This window comes from Telopea speciosissima, chromosome 1, assembly GCF_018873765.1.
Source record: "Telopea speciosissima isolate NSW1024214 ecotype Mountain lineage chromosome 1, Tspe_v1, whole genome shotgun sequence".
In the NCBI taxonomy this organism is placed as follows: Eukaryota; Viridiplantae; Streptophyta; class Magnoliopsida; order Proteales; family Proteaceae; genus Telopea; species Telopea speciosissima.
The window spans coordinates 3,970,018-3,985,898 of NC_057916.1; the positions used below are offsets into that span (position 1 = coordinate 3,970,018).

At 38.8% G+C, this 15,881-nt stretch overlaps 1 protein-coding gene across 4 annotated transcripts in view; it reads right to left on the minus strand.

Moving 5' to 3' along the window:
• Nucleotides 1-13,369, minus strand: part of LOC122640697 (ELAV-like protein 1) — a 30,945-nt gene extending 17,576 nt beyond the window's left edge. Inside the window, exons 1-7 of one of the 4 annotated variants that reach the window (XM_043833949.1) lie at nt 13,292-13,369; nt 10,653-10,699; nt 10,481-10,570; nt 8,618-8,683; nt 8,452-8,517; nt 5,267-5,358; nt 5,065-5,110 (exon numbers count right to left, since the gene is read on the minus strand). In XM_043833949.1, the coding sequence (XP_043689884.1) occupies nt 5,065-5,110; nt 5,267-5,358; nt 8,452-8,517; nt 8,618-8,683; nt 10,481-10,570; nt 10,653-10,679 (387 nt within the window). In that variant the 5' untranslated portion in view covers nt 10,680-10,699; nt 13,292-13,369. Of the gene's footprint in view, nt 1-5,064; nt 5,111-5,266; nt 5,359-8,451; nt 8,518-8,617; nt 8,684-10,480; nt 10,571-10,652; nt 10,828-13,291 lie in introns of those variants that run through there. The other 3 variants (XM_043833936.1, XM_043833942.1, XM_043833958.1) reach the window with 3 other exon arrangements.
• Nucleotides 13,370-15,881: the final 2,512 nt, after the last annotated feature.

The window sequence follows — 15,881 nt, forward strand, 5'->3', positions numbered from 1 at the left end:
ACTTGTTGAAGTATTTCTTCGTGTCTTTCGAAGGAAGATACGACTTCAAGCTGGCGATATTCTATGTCCACCATTGTCTTAGTTCTGGTTTTGCGCCCCAGGTGCTCTTTCCGCAATTGAAGGTGAAGGTTCCCCTAGTTGGTACCGTGAAGGTCTCTAACATCTTCTCGGTTAAACCTTATTTTTCAGGTTCCACGGTTTCCACTTTGTTTTATTGCCTATTTACCAAGTTTGCCCCTACCCTCTCTATTTGTTTTAGTGAAGTATCTTTTTACGAATGGCTTCTTTGTTGTTGGTATTTAATGCTATTACCCTACCTTTAATTATTACCCCTCCTTTCTCTCTTTATTTCACTTAAGCCATTCTCTAAAATTTCATGTCATCATGTGCCATCATTACCTTATTTGAGTTTCCAATTTTACCCTTATTTTTTGAAGTTATTTACTCCTACACCCTATGGCCTTCTTTGTTTTTTTTTTTTTTTAAAGGAATCTTAACCTGTTCACCATATTTACCAGAATGCCATCCCTTATTCAACTTTATGTTATTTGCAATGTTTCTTTGATCCATTACTTTTTTATTTACCAAGGGCCCCTTACAAAATTCTGGTTATTTACGGAACTGCCATTATCTTTTAATACATTCCCCTATTTGACTACCCAATTGACCCTTGAAAATTCTGGTTTATTACCAGTTTGCCCTTTGGCTTGGATTGTATTTAAAAGTGGATCCCACCAAATTACAACCATGCCATCCATTTTTCCAACACCGTTCCCTTTCAATAATTCTAATTTCCTTCATATCCCATACCTTTGGTATTTACCCATAACACCTTTGGAAACTTTTGGTAAATTACAATTTTGCCATTCCTTCCTTTTTACTTACCCATAGCACCTTTGGAAAATTCTGGAAAGTTACATTTTTGCCCTTAAACCTTACATCATCTCTGTTATGTCCACGTGTACTACACATGAGAGGGGGATTATGTACAGTACACCTGCAGACATTGTAGAAGCAGAACTTGCAGGAAACACTTGGTGCAATACATAGAAGATCAGAGTTTTCACCATTGCCAATGGGTATCTACTTTGTTATTGGGTTGAGTTTGTCGTAAGGGGGAGATTGAAGTATTGAAGAGTATTGAAGATATTTGGTTGTTGCCTATTTGAGGACTTTAAGTTGGGTTGATACGAGTATTTTTTCCCGCTCCTGATTCGAGCTTTGTTTTATCGCTGCTCTAGTTATTTAACTTCAAGATTTTATGTCATTATGACAATCTGAGATTCATCACTGGATAGCTATTGAAGATCGTTGAAAGCTGCCTTTTTTGGAAGACATTCCAGTCCTGGTTTGCTGAACATGTCTGTCCAAGTTTGAAGGTCTTTTTTTCAAAGTTCTTGAAGGTTTAATTGGGAGCTGCATTCATCTTGAAGCTGGATCCTGCTACAACTTATTTTTTCCCATTTTATTCAAGTTGGGCATTAGTACCTTATATGCGCCAACTTGAGGGGGAGTGTTAGCATTGTTATGGAGAGAGTTTTTTCTTTAGTCCAAATTGGATCTTCCTTCTTTAATATTTGTATAATCCAGCTTGAGGGGGAGTGTTAGAATAATGTACTCCAGAATACCGTGGGGGTATTCTGGTCCTTTTGGGGGTATTTTTATGTTATTAAGTGTTATTAGCTTATGTCGGTTATGTGGGTTTTAGTCCCACATCGCCTAGCTTCTATTATTTGTAACTTCCCCTCTATTATAAATAGAGGGGCCTTTCTATCATTAATACAAGCTATTCCATTATTTTATTCCCTCTCTCTGACCCACGGTTCAACCAACAGAATCATCTTATGAAAATTTTGAAAACAAGAAAAAACGTCACTTTTGTTGTGCATTAAGTAAACCCACGTACTCCTAGAATAACAATCAATAAAAGAAACAAACCAATGATGGCCTTTGAGAGATGGGTTTCGGCTAGGACCCCAAACATCAGAACGAATAAGAGTAAAAGGAGAAGGACTTCTTCTATTAGAAATGGAATAAGTAGAACGATGTTGTTTAGCCAAAACACAGGCTTCACAAAAAAAATCGTTTTTATGACATTCTTTAGCTAATGCTAGAAATAAAAGGGATAATGTTCTTAAAAGGGGATGACCTAGTCTATTATGCCATTGTTGAAGTTCAGAAGAAACTAACGCGCTTTGATGTATGGGAGAAGCCAAAGGTGGTGGTGAAGTAGGACTCCCATTATCAAGCAGGTACAATCCACCATGCATCTTACCACATCCAATCGTCGCCCCCGTTGCCAGATCCTGAAACACACAGTGAGAAGGAAAAAAAGTCACTTTGCAATTTAAATCACGGATAAGGCTACTGATGGAAAGAAGATTAGTGGTAAATTTAGGAATATGTAAAACAGAGGATAAAGGTAAGGAAGGGGTGCAAATGATAGAGCCCTTCCCAGAGATAGAAGAGAGAGAGCCATCAGCCACCCGTACTTTATCTTTACCAGATGTAGGAGAGTAACGAGTAAAGAGGCTGGAGGATCCAGTCATATGATCGGTGGCACCTGAGTCTATGATCCAGGGAGAGGAGACTACCGATGCACAATGACCAGCAAATGAAATACCTGAGTGGGCTAAATGTGAACCTGGATGTGTGGAAGAGCTGGCAGGTGTTGATGTAGTAGAAGCAACAGAAGCCTGTAACATACGACGGAAAGCTTGAAGTTCTTCCTTGGACAGTCCAGTGTCAGTAGGAGGAGCTGGAGTGACAGTCTCAGTATGATAAGCTTTGTTTTTCGATTTTTGAGCAGCACGTTTAGCATCAAAGTCGGCTGGTTTACCATGTATCTTCCAACAGGTGGCCTTAGTGTGCCACAATCTGCCACAATGCTCACATTTAACTGCTGTTTTTTCGGCTTTGGATGTGTCAGAAGTAGTAGAGGTCGAACCAACCCCAGCTTGTAAAGCTGATCTGTCAGTAGGGGCAGAATGGAGCATAGCTGAACGACGTCGGTCTTCAATGTTAACCAGTGCATATGATTGTTCGAGTGTAGGAAAAGGATCCTTACAGAGAATTTGTATTCTTATTGGATCATATTCGACATTGAGACCAGCCAAAAAGTCATAAACTCGGATTTTGTCAACATGTTTTCTATAGGCAACAATATCAGTAGCAGAGGTGGGTCGATAATCCGAGTAATGATCAAGTTCTTGCCAATACTTACAAAGTTCAGCATAATATTGAGAGAGAGTCAACTCATTCTGTTTAGTCTCATGAATTTTCTTCCGTAACTCATATACTTGTGCATCATTCCCTACCTGGGAATAGGTTTCCTTGGCAGCTTTCCATATCTGAGCAGCAGTGTCGAGGAGAAGATAACCAGGTGCAATGGAAGAGTGCATAGAATGGATAAGATATGACATTACCATAGAGTCATGAGATAACCATTGATTTTGTGCAGGCCCCTCTTCATCAGGTTTCACGAGGCTGCCTGTAAGGTGGCCTGTATAATCACAGCCAGCAATGGTGAGATAGATGGATTTACACCACAGCAGGTAATTAGTTCCATCTAATTTAGTTGGGGCAGCAAAAGGAAGATACTCCGAACGAGTGGATCCATCTGAATCAGCTGAAGTCAGATCAAACATGATGTACAGCAAATGGGTTTTGAAATTCCCAAAAAATTAGCCGTCAGAAAAGGCTGAAACTGAGGTCGAGTTTCCCTCTTATAGTGGAGAACAAGTCCTCAAAAAAGGAACTGATTCTGACCAGCCGATAAGAAGCCCTAATTTTTGCAACTGTTGGACAGAAATCGTAGATCTGAATCTGTTTTGTCTTGATTCAATACTACAGTCTTCAAACAGGAAGAGGTGTGTGCCAGGAATAGCAGGAACCAATCTCCAAAAAAAACAGAAATCAATCTTCAGCTTTGTGGGAAGAACTCGATCTCCAATGGTGGAGGGAACCTGTCGGCAGTAGGCAACACCAGTAAACTGAAATCTTCAATGAGGTATTGAGGTGAATGCAAGGACAGCATCTAAATCTTCATTAGATCACCTCATAGGTGCTGCCCTGAATGGAAGAGAGGAGCCGAGAGTGATGGAGAAGGAAGAAACCAGAAATCGTGGGAGGGAGGAGAGGAAAAAACCAGAGAAAACTTGAAAGCTTCTTCTTAGATCTGTTTCTGCTCTGATACCATGTTAAAACTCTGTAGAACTGAATGCTTAAATGATCAAAATAGATCATCCAGGCCCTTTATTTATAATAAACTGAATTAGAACTAGTCACAGTAGAAGTAGGAATGCCACCTCAGCCTAATCCTATTAGGAATTCCTAATCCAACTAGGAATGCCAAAATAGAGATCGGCTGAGGGGGAAAAACAGAAAAAAAAAAAAGAAAACAAATAGAAGGACAAATCATAATACAACTAGGACTAATTACACCTATCGGTTAAATAGCCTATTTCAACACTTAAAGTTTACTTTTTGAGGATGTTGAGATGGGTTAGTGGTAAAACTAGAAAAGATAAAATAAGGAATGAAACAAATTAGAGTTAATTCATTAGTAGCTCTGATACATGATAAGTTGAGAAAAAGTCGTTTGAGGCATGAACATGTGCAACCGAAACCTTTGAATGCACTGATAAGGAGCATAATTGTCACGGCAGCTAGTTGACCCAATGCGTTGGAGGAGGCCTAGACACAAGGGGTCCAAGGTCTCCAAGGCACCCATACTGGACGCCTAGGCGCCGCCTTGACAACAATAATAAGGAGTGATATGATTCAGATTGGAGAAGCTAAAAGAGCTAGGGGAAAGCCTAACATGACTCTAGGAGAAGTGGTGAGGGAATACATGCATAGCTTGAGTGAAAAACTAAAGCATAACAAAATACCATTGTGATCAAAAGAGCCACACCAGATACTCTTAGCTGATGCACCTCACTGACAGCTAACTGAGAGCGGTTGCAAGATATAATCATGAACTACTAATAAAAATAAGTTCAACTTTTTATGTTTTGTTTTTTATTTTTTTTATTTTAACGAGACCATTGATTCGGGTATTACCTTTGGCATGTAAACATCTATTACTGGACCATACTTCATGAAATAGCTGCAATGATCAACTATAGCCGATCAAATTTTGGAGTCAAATGATAATTGCACTATATTCAAATAGAGTTAGGGAGATATATACAATAGAAAAAATAATTCTTAGATAGCATATGGCCGCAAAATTTCGAAGAACAAAAAATCAAACATGCAAAACCTGTGAAATTCATCATCACCCACACTTGGAGGTACTCTAGCAACAAATATACGAGTACTTTTCTTGGAAGAAAAAGAAGACAGCATTTCCTCCTGCACATGGGGTAGAGTTTATAGAGCAATATTTTTGTCAAAAAGAAAACTACAGGCAGCATTATTAATGGTAGAATTTACAACATGTAGATAGATCATAGAAGGTTAAGAGAACCCCACAATTTGAAGAATAGCGCATGAATTTTGTTCCAATTCAAATATTACAACAACAAACTGATTATTGTGGATCAATCATGCAAACCACATTGGCCCATTCAGCAATAGAGATCAAGACACATAATGGTGAAACAGGAGGAAAATAAATTCCTCTGTATGAATTGGAAAAAAAATGCATTTTACTATCACAAGATAGGATGAAGATACCCCATGCTGCCAGTGCAAAGGGAATCTCCCATGCCACACCAATGGCGGGGCAGAGAACGGTATCATCTACATGGGGCCACATGGTCAGGGAAGGAGAGAGAAAACAATATAAAAAAATCTCTTGAGAAAAATTTGGTACACTGGCGGTGTGGGAAACTTCCCCTCAAGACGAAATATTATGAAAGCATGTGAAAATATGAAATACATATAAAGTACAGATATCGTTCAATTTATTGCTATCAAATACATTAATACCAGCTAAGTTCTTCTCAAGGTTAACTCTCAATATTGTGGTCCTCCAAAGCAATATATGAAGGTCTGAAATTTTTTTTTGATGCAGTTCCTCTGCGGGCCTAACAAAATACCTCCAATGTTATCAAAAATTGGAGGAACTTCCATTCGTATCTTCTGATCCCAACACCTCTTAACAATCCTCTCACTTTTAATCTTGCAAAAAGGCAGTGAAGAATATCAACCACAATACTAAACATGAGAACGGAAAAAGGGTCACCCTGTTTTTTCCTTTCGTATGCAGGACGGAAAAAAAACATGTGTGACACTACTGTCATTGTCCATGAGCTTAACTGATAGCCTCCCCATCACTTCTCTCTGAAGTCTGAATCCTTCCAAATCTTTTTCTTCCAAAATATCAAAAAGAAAAATCCCAACACACATCGTCATAAGATTTTTCTGTGTCATTCTTGGCCACCACACATTTCTACCCCTGCTTCCATTTCCTCAAACACTTTCCAGCGCTATTTAAAATCTCATCAAAGAATTTTACTTTCTCAAATGAAATCCCCTGTGGGCATGTAGTTATCCCCTTAAGCATGGTGTTCAATCTCTTGGAAATCATTTTGTATGCAACCCCAGTGAATCGTTAGGGCACACAAACCACTTTGTAAGTATCAAGGAAATGAATATTAGAGATAATACTCTTTCCAATAAAACCCCATATGAAACTCCCAGAACACGTTGATCACGTCTTCCTCCCCAATTTCCCAGCTATCTTGAAAGAAGCCATGGAGAAACCATCAGAAGCAGGCGCCTTATTTCCCTTGTTCCAAAATCACCTCTTTTATTTCCTCGCTAAAAATCTCTCGAGTCGTTCTGCTTTGTCCAAAGGGGAACCACCCTAATCAGTACCCTACATACTAGCACAACTGCACAAGACTAGGAATTACAAGTGTAAAATCCATTCAAAATACAGAAAGATTCTTTCAATTTCCATAGGATTCCATAGTTGTCATGGCATCTAGGTGGCCCAAGACGTTGGAGGGGGCCTGGATGCAAGACGACCAAGGCATCCAAGGTGGCCAGGCGACCACCTAGGAAACCAAGGCAGCAGGTGCCTAGATGCCTAGACGACGCCTTGATAACTATGTAGGGTTTTCAACTTCAATCTCATCACTGTAAGTTTGAGAACCTGATTTTTCCTCATACCTTCAACAGGCTGGTGAAAGTACCTCATGTTAGCATCACCCTCATTGACCAACTCTGAAAGGCAAACAATTAAGTAGTACAGATCATCTAGGATCGCTTGACAACTATGCTATCAACCATACAAAGGAAAATGAAAGCAGCAGGATGTCTATGATGAACCTACTGCAATGTTGTACTCAAAAACATCATCTTTGTGGGACTATGGGATTTTCATTCATGTATGTGTGGATAGTTGCGCTTGGTAGATTTGTAGGACGGATCATTTAAAAGAACAGCAAGCACATTTTGCAAAAGTCAAAGAAGGAAAGTGCACCCAGAGGGGGGGGAGAGGAAAATCTGATGCACCTTTTAGCTAAGACAACATGGAGTCCTTATGCCTCGGAATCATGGAATTCTCTTTGGTTCTTAGCTCATGTGCGATGGAGGATGAACTTTTCGCTTTGGCAGGGTGTTTATGGAAAGGAAGGAAATGAAGTTTTTGTATGACAAGACAGGGAAATTCACAAGGGATTGGTGGGGACATTGGGGCATCTAGGCCTAACTAGGCATGTGATTTAAAGGAATTTTGTGCAAATTAATTTTCCATCTTGATGAAAAATTGATAATCCTACTCTTTTTCCATTTTGTACGGGTTCATGTAAATGGAATTTGACTCCTTATGCCACAAATCACATCCATGGACATCCTTAAAAACTAATGAAATCATCTTCTTGCTGATCAACTTCACTATATGTAAAAAGAAGAATAAGGAGGAGGAGGAGAAATCTCTTTTGCAATGGTTGGAGAGGCAAACTGCAAGAAAGCAGAACTTTTTATTGTGCTGCTTCCACTTCTCTGCTTTTTTTAGTGCAACGCCCTGAGGCCCCAACTGTAGAAGACACTGGAAGTCTCACTTGTCAGGACTCTGTTGGAGAACAGCCTCAGAGATCTCCACAACGTCCTCTCCTCTTTGATATTGTTAGAATGGCATGTAAAAGGCCCAGGCATTAGTAGACAGATTTCTTTCCTTTGTTAATAAAGGTTGTTACTTATCCAAAAAAGGACATATAGTACTCACATATTAGTGTGCAGGAAAACATAAAGTAAGAAGATAAAACCATGATTTATTAAAGAGATAATAAAGAGAAGATTACATAAAAGTTTGCAATGAATTGAGACCTGATAAATGAATATTACAATAAAAAATTAAAAAAAAGTTACCAACAGTGACGTGAAAATCAATAGTTTCAAAAGAAATTAGTCATATATATATATATATATATTGAAGCAAAAAATGAGGGAGAAAGTCAATGAAAACGATAAAAATATGTTCAAGGATGAACTCGCCTTGGGAGTTGCAACTTTAACCTCGAGTGTCCTTCCATTAATATGATGTTGAGCTGCAACTGCTTTCTAGCAGAAAGGAAGGGATGCACGTTGGAGCATTTTACATTAGAAGCATCCTGTTCACCTAATCTAGCATAATTGACAACCATAACCCAAAAATCCATACCTCCACATCTTCCAAAGAAGAAAATGTTACATAACCAAAACCATGCGAGCGTCCCGATGCACGATCCTAATAACGGCAGCTTAAATAGCATAAGCAAACAGTGGAACCAAATAGAAAATTTCCTTTGGTTCATTTGAAAATATCAGATGAAAATTCTTACACCTTTACTTCAATTGGGAACCTTACAATCAAATATAACAGCTTGAATATCAGGCTAGAAAGATGACAAGCTGTTGAGTTATAGTTCCAATGTAATAACTATTAACAGGTGAAAAGCATGAGGAGCATTTAGGCTCCATTGCGTATTGTAATTGTTGTAGTCCGTGGTAATATGTGTCAACAAAGAGAGGAATCAATAACCAAATTGCTAAAGCATGTAAGAGAGGTCATTCTAGCCATGTAGTATTCAGGATTTAAGGTGCATCATAGCTGGCTACAGATCATTTGCCTTTTTCTTCATTAGAAATAATAGCTGGTTGAGTGAGAGTTGATAAACTTCCACAGGACCGGTCATGTAGGTTGGTAGTAGATATAGTTTAAGACTTTAAGCGTGTTTTGGACAGGTCAGATGAGTCCCGGGGATCCAAAGATGGCTGCTGGTCTACATACGAATTTAGTTGGACAATAAAGGTTCATCCCAGTAATTAGTTAATTTGAGTTAGTCTAGAAAGTCGATTACTTTATCCACATATTTTAGTGTCATACCCTTTTCCTTTAATCCTTTTGGAACTCTGTTGTGGTCTATAAGATACAGGTCGTGGGTGACATTGTAATCATTTGGTTTCAAATATATGAACAGAAAATGAAGGGCCATTATGGTCTATAAAATACACATCATAAGTTAGGAGGAAAATGCAGATGTTCATTTTGTAAAAATAATTGGTTCCTGGGCTCTTTTAAGTTTTCCTTTTTGCTATTACATGGTTTCAGCTTTACATATATAATGAATTAATGAACACAGCTATTAATGGCATTTTTAAGTTTAACAAAGAAGTTTCAATTCTCATCCTCATGTGTCACTCAGGCCTGGTATCAGTTGAACAATGGGCCACCTCAAGTGCCACATTGCCGAGGAGTCCTGACTGCACTGGAAGAGTGGTAAGATGAGTAACTTTGAAAGCAGGATATAGAGTGTGGTCAGGATGGTCAGAGTTAGGTCAGGATATTCAGAGTTATACCTCCATAATTCTAAATGCATTTTGTTTCATGAGTTAGATTCAATCCAACGCTTCAACCCACATCGTCAATGTTTACGTGCTCTTCTTGGTATGGCCAGACCTACCTAGTATAAAGCTTTGAATTTATTGTCAGGCCCGGATTGAAAATTCAGTTGTGTAAAGCTGTATTTTCTGACTTGTGTTCTATTTCATGGTGGTACTTCTAAATCCAAAAAAGATCATTCAATACAACACAATTTTGGGGCTAATGCACGGAGAATTGCATCCAAGCACTCCAAATGATAGTCATTACCAGCTTAAAGAACTGTAGGGACATCAACAGTATCAGCAAACTATCCAACCCAAACCACAGTCGGAGGGACAAGTTGAGAAATCATTCCAACCAAATATATCATGTGCTAACTGCTAAAGGTATAGAAGAAAAAGTGAGTCATAGATGATCCAAGGCTGCTATCTGCTAGTGGATCAGTTCACAGTAAAATGTAGAGAAGGCAGCAAATTCAAATTGGAGTTTTCCTATGAAAAAAATATAGATAAACTATGAGTTTCATGAAGTCAATTGCATATGAATCTTTTGAGGACCAAAAAGCTGCGTACTGGCAACACCAAACGAGTGAGTACAAAGTAACCTTTCTTTTAAGCATTTGGCAGAAAATATCAACTATCGGACAGATATCCGCAGTACCTTCATCACCATAACATCAGCCAACTCGCCAAACTGGCTCATGTACTGTCTTAACCCTTCAGTATCAACATCCCAAGGAAGACCCAATACCTGCAAAACATCATAGGAAGGAATCTATTTATATGATTAGACACATTGAAGATCATTTAAACCAGTTGGAAACTCTACAAACCACCAATTTTTTGCCAGCAGGACACATTGTTGCTAGTCTTTCAGAACCCGTAGAGAAAAAATCAACCATAGCATGATAAGAGTCAACTTCAAAATGATGAATTAGAGTAAATTAACCACATGCAGTCAAGGTTCAAGTAAGTAGAATCGGGGCCAGAATCGACTGATTCAATTGCAACTGATCCACTTTTTGGATCAGACTGTGAATCGGCCTGAAATATAAAAATATTTTTAAAAAAATTCAAATATGCACAGCATACTGTGACATGAGGCCATTATTATTATTTTTCTAATTATTTTTTAAAAGAAAAATCATGATTTTCCATTACCAAAAGCATATTTCATGGATTTTTGGCACAAAAATACCAAAACACAAGATTTCAATAACAGTGGTAGATCAGTGACATTCGCACAACATACAGAGAGATCAAGCAATATTAATAAATTTTTATTTTTAAAATATAAAAATTAAAAAATAAATAAATAAATAAACACGTATTTTCCATTACCATGAGCATATCTCATATTTTAGATCCAAAAAAAACTACAAAATCATGATTCAATTCATTAGCATGGTAGATAGAGAGATTTCGCACCATAGACAATGAGCAGGGTTTAAGGTGTCCAAGGACTGACCAAAATATGGAACAAAACCATGTAAAAACATCTTTAAAAAAGTCAACTTTAACTCTATCGGTCAACCATCAAATCGACCTACAGAAACATAAAGTTGTTGGTCGACCAACACACAAACCTACATCTGTCAGTCGACCGACACTTGAAAAACTCTGCTCGTAAGAGCAAAATAGCCATGGAAGATTGGTCCATTCATGGGTGTTTCGTCCCCAAACTTCCATACACGAAATGCAATGCATAAACCCATGAACGCATGCATCCTAAACATCCTAGAATGCTCAATTAACTCATGCATGAACTAATAAGGAAACCAATTCAATTTTACCTTCTTCTTCAATGAAAAATACCCAAAACTTGGGGTTCTTCACTTGGATCCTCAATCAAAATATGGAATCTTGTCAATCCATTACAGTCCTAGCTTCAACACAACCTAAATAAGACATTCAAATCATTAATAGAATGAACCCTCACTTGGTTGCAAAACCAAATCACTTCCAAGAACTTTAACTTGAGAAATACTATGGAGATCAACTTTGGAAGCAAAAGGTTTTAAGATAAGTAGAACAAAGACGGAGTATATGGTGTGTAACTTTGGTTACACTAGGACAGATAATGAGGTAGTGAAGATTGGGAGATTCTGCAAAATGACTATTAGCTAGGGTGTCCCCCAAAACAAAGGGCTGCTCATCTTCCTTGAGCACATATTCACACATCGACGCCCGTGCTTTGTGGAACTTGACGTCAAGCTGCACCCCCTCAAACTCTGGGAACACCAGCCTCCGCTTTTTTTTGGTGGTGCTATCCCTCTTCGCTTCCTTATTTCGAATGCCTATGCGATAATGAACCCCCCCTCCTCGTGCTTCTCTTTTGCCACTATGATGACTCGACATTAAAGAAAGTGACCCTCTGACGAATCTGATCTCTGGTGACATCTCTCTCTTGGCTCAATCATAAATAAAGAGGGTGGTATAAAGGATGATGTTTCATAAAGAATTAAAATGGAATGGATGAAGTGGAGAGGTGCGGCCATAGTGTTATGTGATTGGCGTTTTCTTTAAATCTAAAAAGAAAATTTTATAGGACAGTCATACGACCGGCTATAATGTATGGTGCGAGATGTTGGGCAGTTAAGAAACATCATAAAGATAAAGTCAATGTGGCAAAGAGATGAGGGTGTTGAGATGGATGAATGGAAAAACTAGGAGGATAAAATAAGGACTTATCACATTGGAGCTGATTTAGGAGTAGCACCGATACATGATAAGCTACGAGAAAGTCGTTTGAGGTGGCATGGCCATGTTCAACAGAGGCCTTTGGATGCCCCAATACGGATGAGTGATTTGATTCAGATTAAGGAACTGAAAGAAGAACCAGGGGCAGACCTAAAATGACCTCAGAAGAAGTGGTGAGGAAAGGCATGCATAACTTAGGCATTGTATCAAGTATGACGTCGAATAAAGCTGATTGGAGAGCAAGGATCCATGTAGCAGAGCCCATTTGGTTGGGATGAAGCTGAGTTGTTGTTGTTGATGGATAAGACAAATAAATAGGAAGATATAACCTCTAGAATCTTCACCTAGGCTATAATTACTCAACTCCCCCGAACAGCATTGAACCTGAACCAACTTAGAAAACTATGTACCTGAATTTGGCCGTTTTCCACGTAATTATCACTAGAAAATAAAGAACTTAGTGACCGGGTAAGTGACCAAACTAGAATGTGCTAACCAGAAACCTACACTCTAAACGATACGGATTCTGTGTATGTAACAATAGAAATTCAGCTAAGATAGCTATCGAATAGCCTGAATCTCACATAAAAAACTGCAAAGACTATTTTTCGTTTAAAGGCAAGCTCCAATACAAGAAAGCCACCGGCCATTCAGTTAATTTTGATTTTGATCCAAATAATAACACAAATTAATTCTCCGCCCAAGAAAAAACAACGATAAAAATTAAATCAGGTTTTGCGATTGAAGAGAAAAATTGGTAACAGAATCTAACCTGGTCTGAAGCCGATTACGACTGATTGCAGCTGTCAAGATGATCGATCAGCAGGCGCTAGGTGTTCAGATTACGGCTGTCCTGCAAAGAGAAGGTCAGAAACTGGATTATTGGGAGGACACACTGATCCCGGAAAAAAGGGGGAAAAAAATAAAACAAAGGAGAAACCAACCTTAACGGCTACGAATTCACTCAATGGTAGTTAGATTTGCAGAGTGGGGAAAATGCTTTGCACTGCAGCTGCGTACTCTCTCACATTTTGCAAGAGATTCCATCCCACACTCGCAGCGTGCAGATACAACTGCCATATTAAAGATATTTCGGTTTGGTTCGTTCCAGTTTGATCCAGTTTCTTATCTGTGTTTTGTTATTTGTTTGTCATTGGGCTTGCTATCAGGTTCGGCCCGGTTCGTTTTCTGCGGATTTCCATCTATATATAACGAAATAAATAGGAAAATTCAGGTTTTTTTGGTTTTTCGATTTTTTATCGTGTTACTGTTGTACGAGCGAATCGTTATCCTCTCCTGTTACAACACGGTGCTGTAACGTATCGTGCGGCGCTGTCGAGGACATGTGGCACGGCCCCATATGGTGCACATGGCCTTTGGCGACGATACGTAAAGACCATGTCAAAAAGAGGATAAAAATTCTCGTACGAGCACGCTAGTGCTGAGAGCAAAAGGTTCAACAAAGAGGATAAAAATAGAGATAGAGGGCACTTACATAGCCTATGCAACTTTCCTAAAGAGAATTTTCCCTCTCTCGTTTCTTGTGTCATCAATGTTTTTTTTAAGGGCGAAAAAGAATTATGTCGAGGAGCGTGTGCGTTGCGCCTAAACAAGCGGCAATGACCGCCCACCCCATGAGAGGCGAAATGTCACCCGTGATTCTTCCATTGCACTCCCATTGCCTTTGCAGGCCACGCCCCAAGTACACTTTCCTCCTTTTGTACTATAAAAACACTTATTTTAGGGAAAAGGTCATTTAGGTACCGGTGTTGGCTACGCCAACTCTCTCTCTCTCTCTCTCTCTCTCTCCACCCCCATTGATGAACCATCTACCACCCTCTCAGTTGGCTAGCTCCCCACCTCGTCAACATAGGCTTTGTATGACAACATTTCTGTGTTTATTGAGTGTTTTTGGGTCTGGTATAGTTTTATGTGTTTATGTGTGTTTTTTGAGTCCTAAAATGCAGTGTGGCAACACTGAAAAAAAAAATTTGTAACTAAGAATAAACAGAAACTTGTATGAGTCACACTTAACAAAATCATTTCTGTTGTTTACCAAAAATTACGTAAAATGCCACCTAACTTTCCTCATTCGTATCTATCGGCAGAACTGAAGACTTTCCCAAAGAAGGGGCTTCGACCAAAAAGAATGCAATGATGGACAGGCAGTTGACAATCCCCATTGATGATGATCCTGGCGACGCTACAAAAATCGAAGTCCAGAGATTTGAATTGGATTCTAGGGTTTCAGAGAGGCGTCTAAAGGGCTTGGATGTCACCGCATGCTTATGAGGAGAAGGTCTTGGTTTGAGAGACGAATCAAATGCTGCTACTAGCACATTGTTATCACGTGAGTTTGAGAAGGTCGTGCGAGAATCCATGGGCAAGGAAAAGGGGACTATATAGTACATCAGTGAAGCTAAGTCGGTGAAAACAATATGAGAGAGATTGAGACAATCAGAGATTTGCACCAACGAATACTCGGAGAAGGAAGACGATGCAGAGATTATTGTGTGTGTGAGAGAGAGAGAGAGAGAGTGCTTCAGAGTGAGACTTGGAAGCCTCAAAGAAAGTCAGTAGGGAGAGAAAGCGAAGAAAAGGGAAGGGAGAGATTATAGACTTTGATGCTCTCATCAGCTACAGACATGGCTTACGGAGACGATGGAACAAACAACCCCGATGAAGGTCGAACAAGGTTTTTTTGCAAGTGAAGAGAGGTTTTGAGGTTTTAGGGCAAAACATCATCTATGCTATATTTTTCTTAGAATTTCCAATATTAACATTGTTAACTTAAGTCGGCACGTTGTTTATCAAAAAATTGGTAGAAGTGTTTCTATAATGTGAGAAACATGATTTTGGTGTTTTTCAAATGAAGTTCAAAAGTGTGCCAAGTGCTCGGTTCGTTTAAAAAAACAAAACAAAAAATCAAACCAAATATACTATACAGTTTTCATCCCGTTTCTATTAAACAAAAAAAAAAAAAAAACAGAAAAACTGGAAACGTTTTTTTAAAAAACGTTGCCATACAGAGCCTTAGAGAACACTCTCCCAAACACTTAATCATATATAATACAAATTTGGACAAAAGTATATTGGTCCACCGATCAAATAAGGGAGTCATGCGGTCTAGAGCTTAGCTAGTTAAGGTGGAAACGATCAAAAAAAGAAAACATTTGTTACACATGAAATTTGATCAAACACAAAGGCAAGAGGGGTTTGATGGTCCTTAAACTTGATATGTTTAAAGCCTGTGATAGGCTTGAATGGGATTTCTTCCGTGCAATTTTTGATTTCCTTGGATTTAATCAATACTGTGACATGGTTAGGTATGTGGTCTGAACTTGTACATATTCTATCAAATG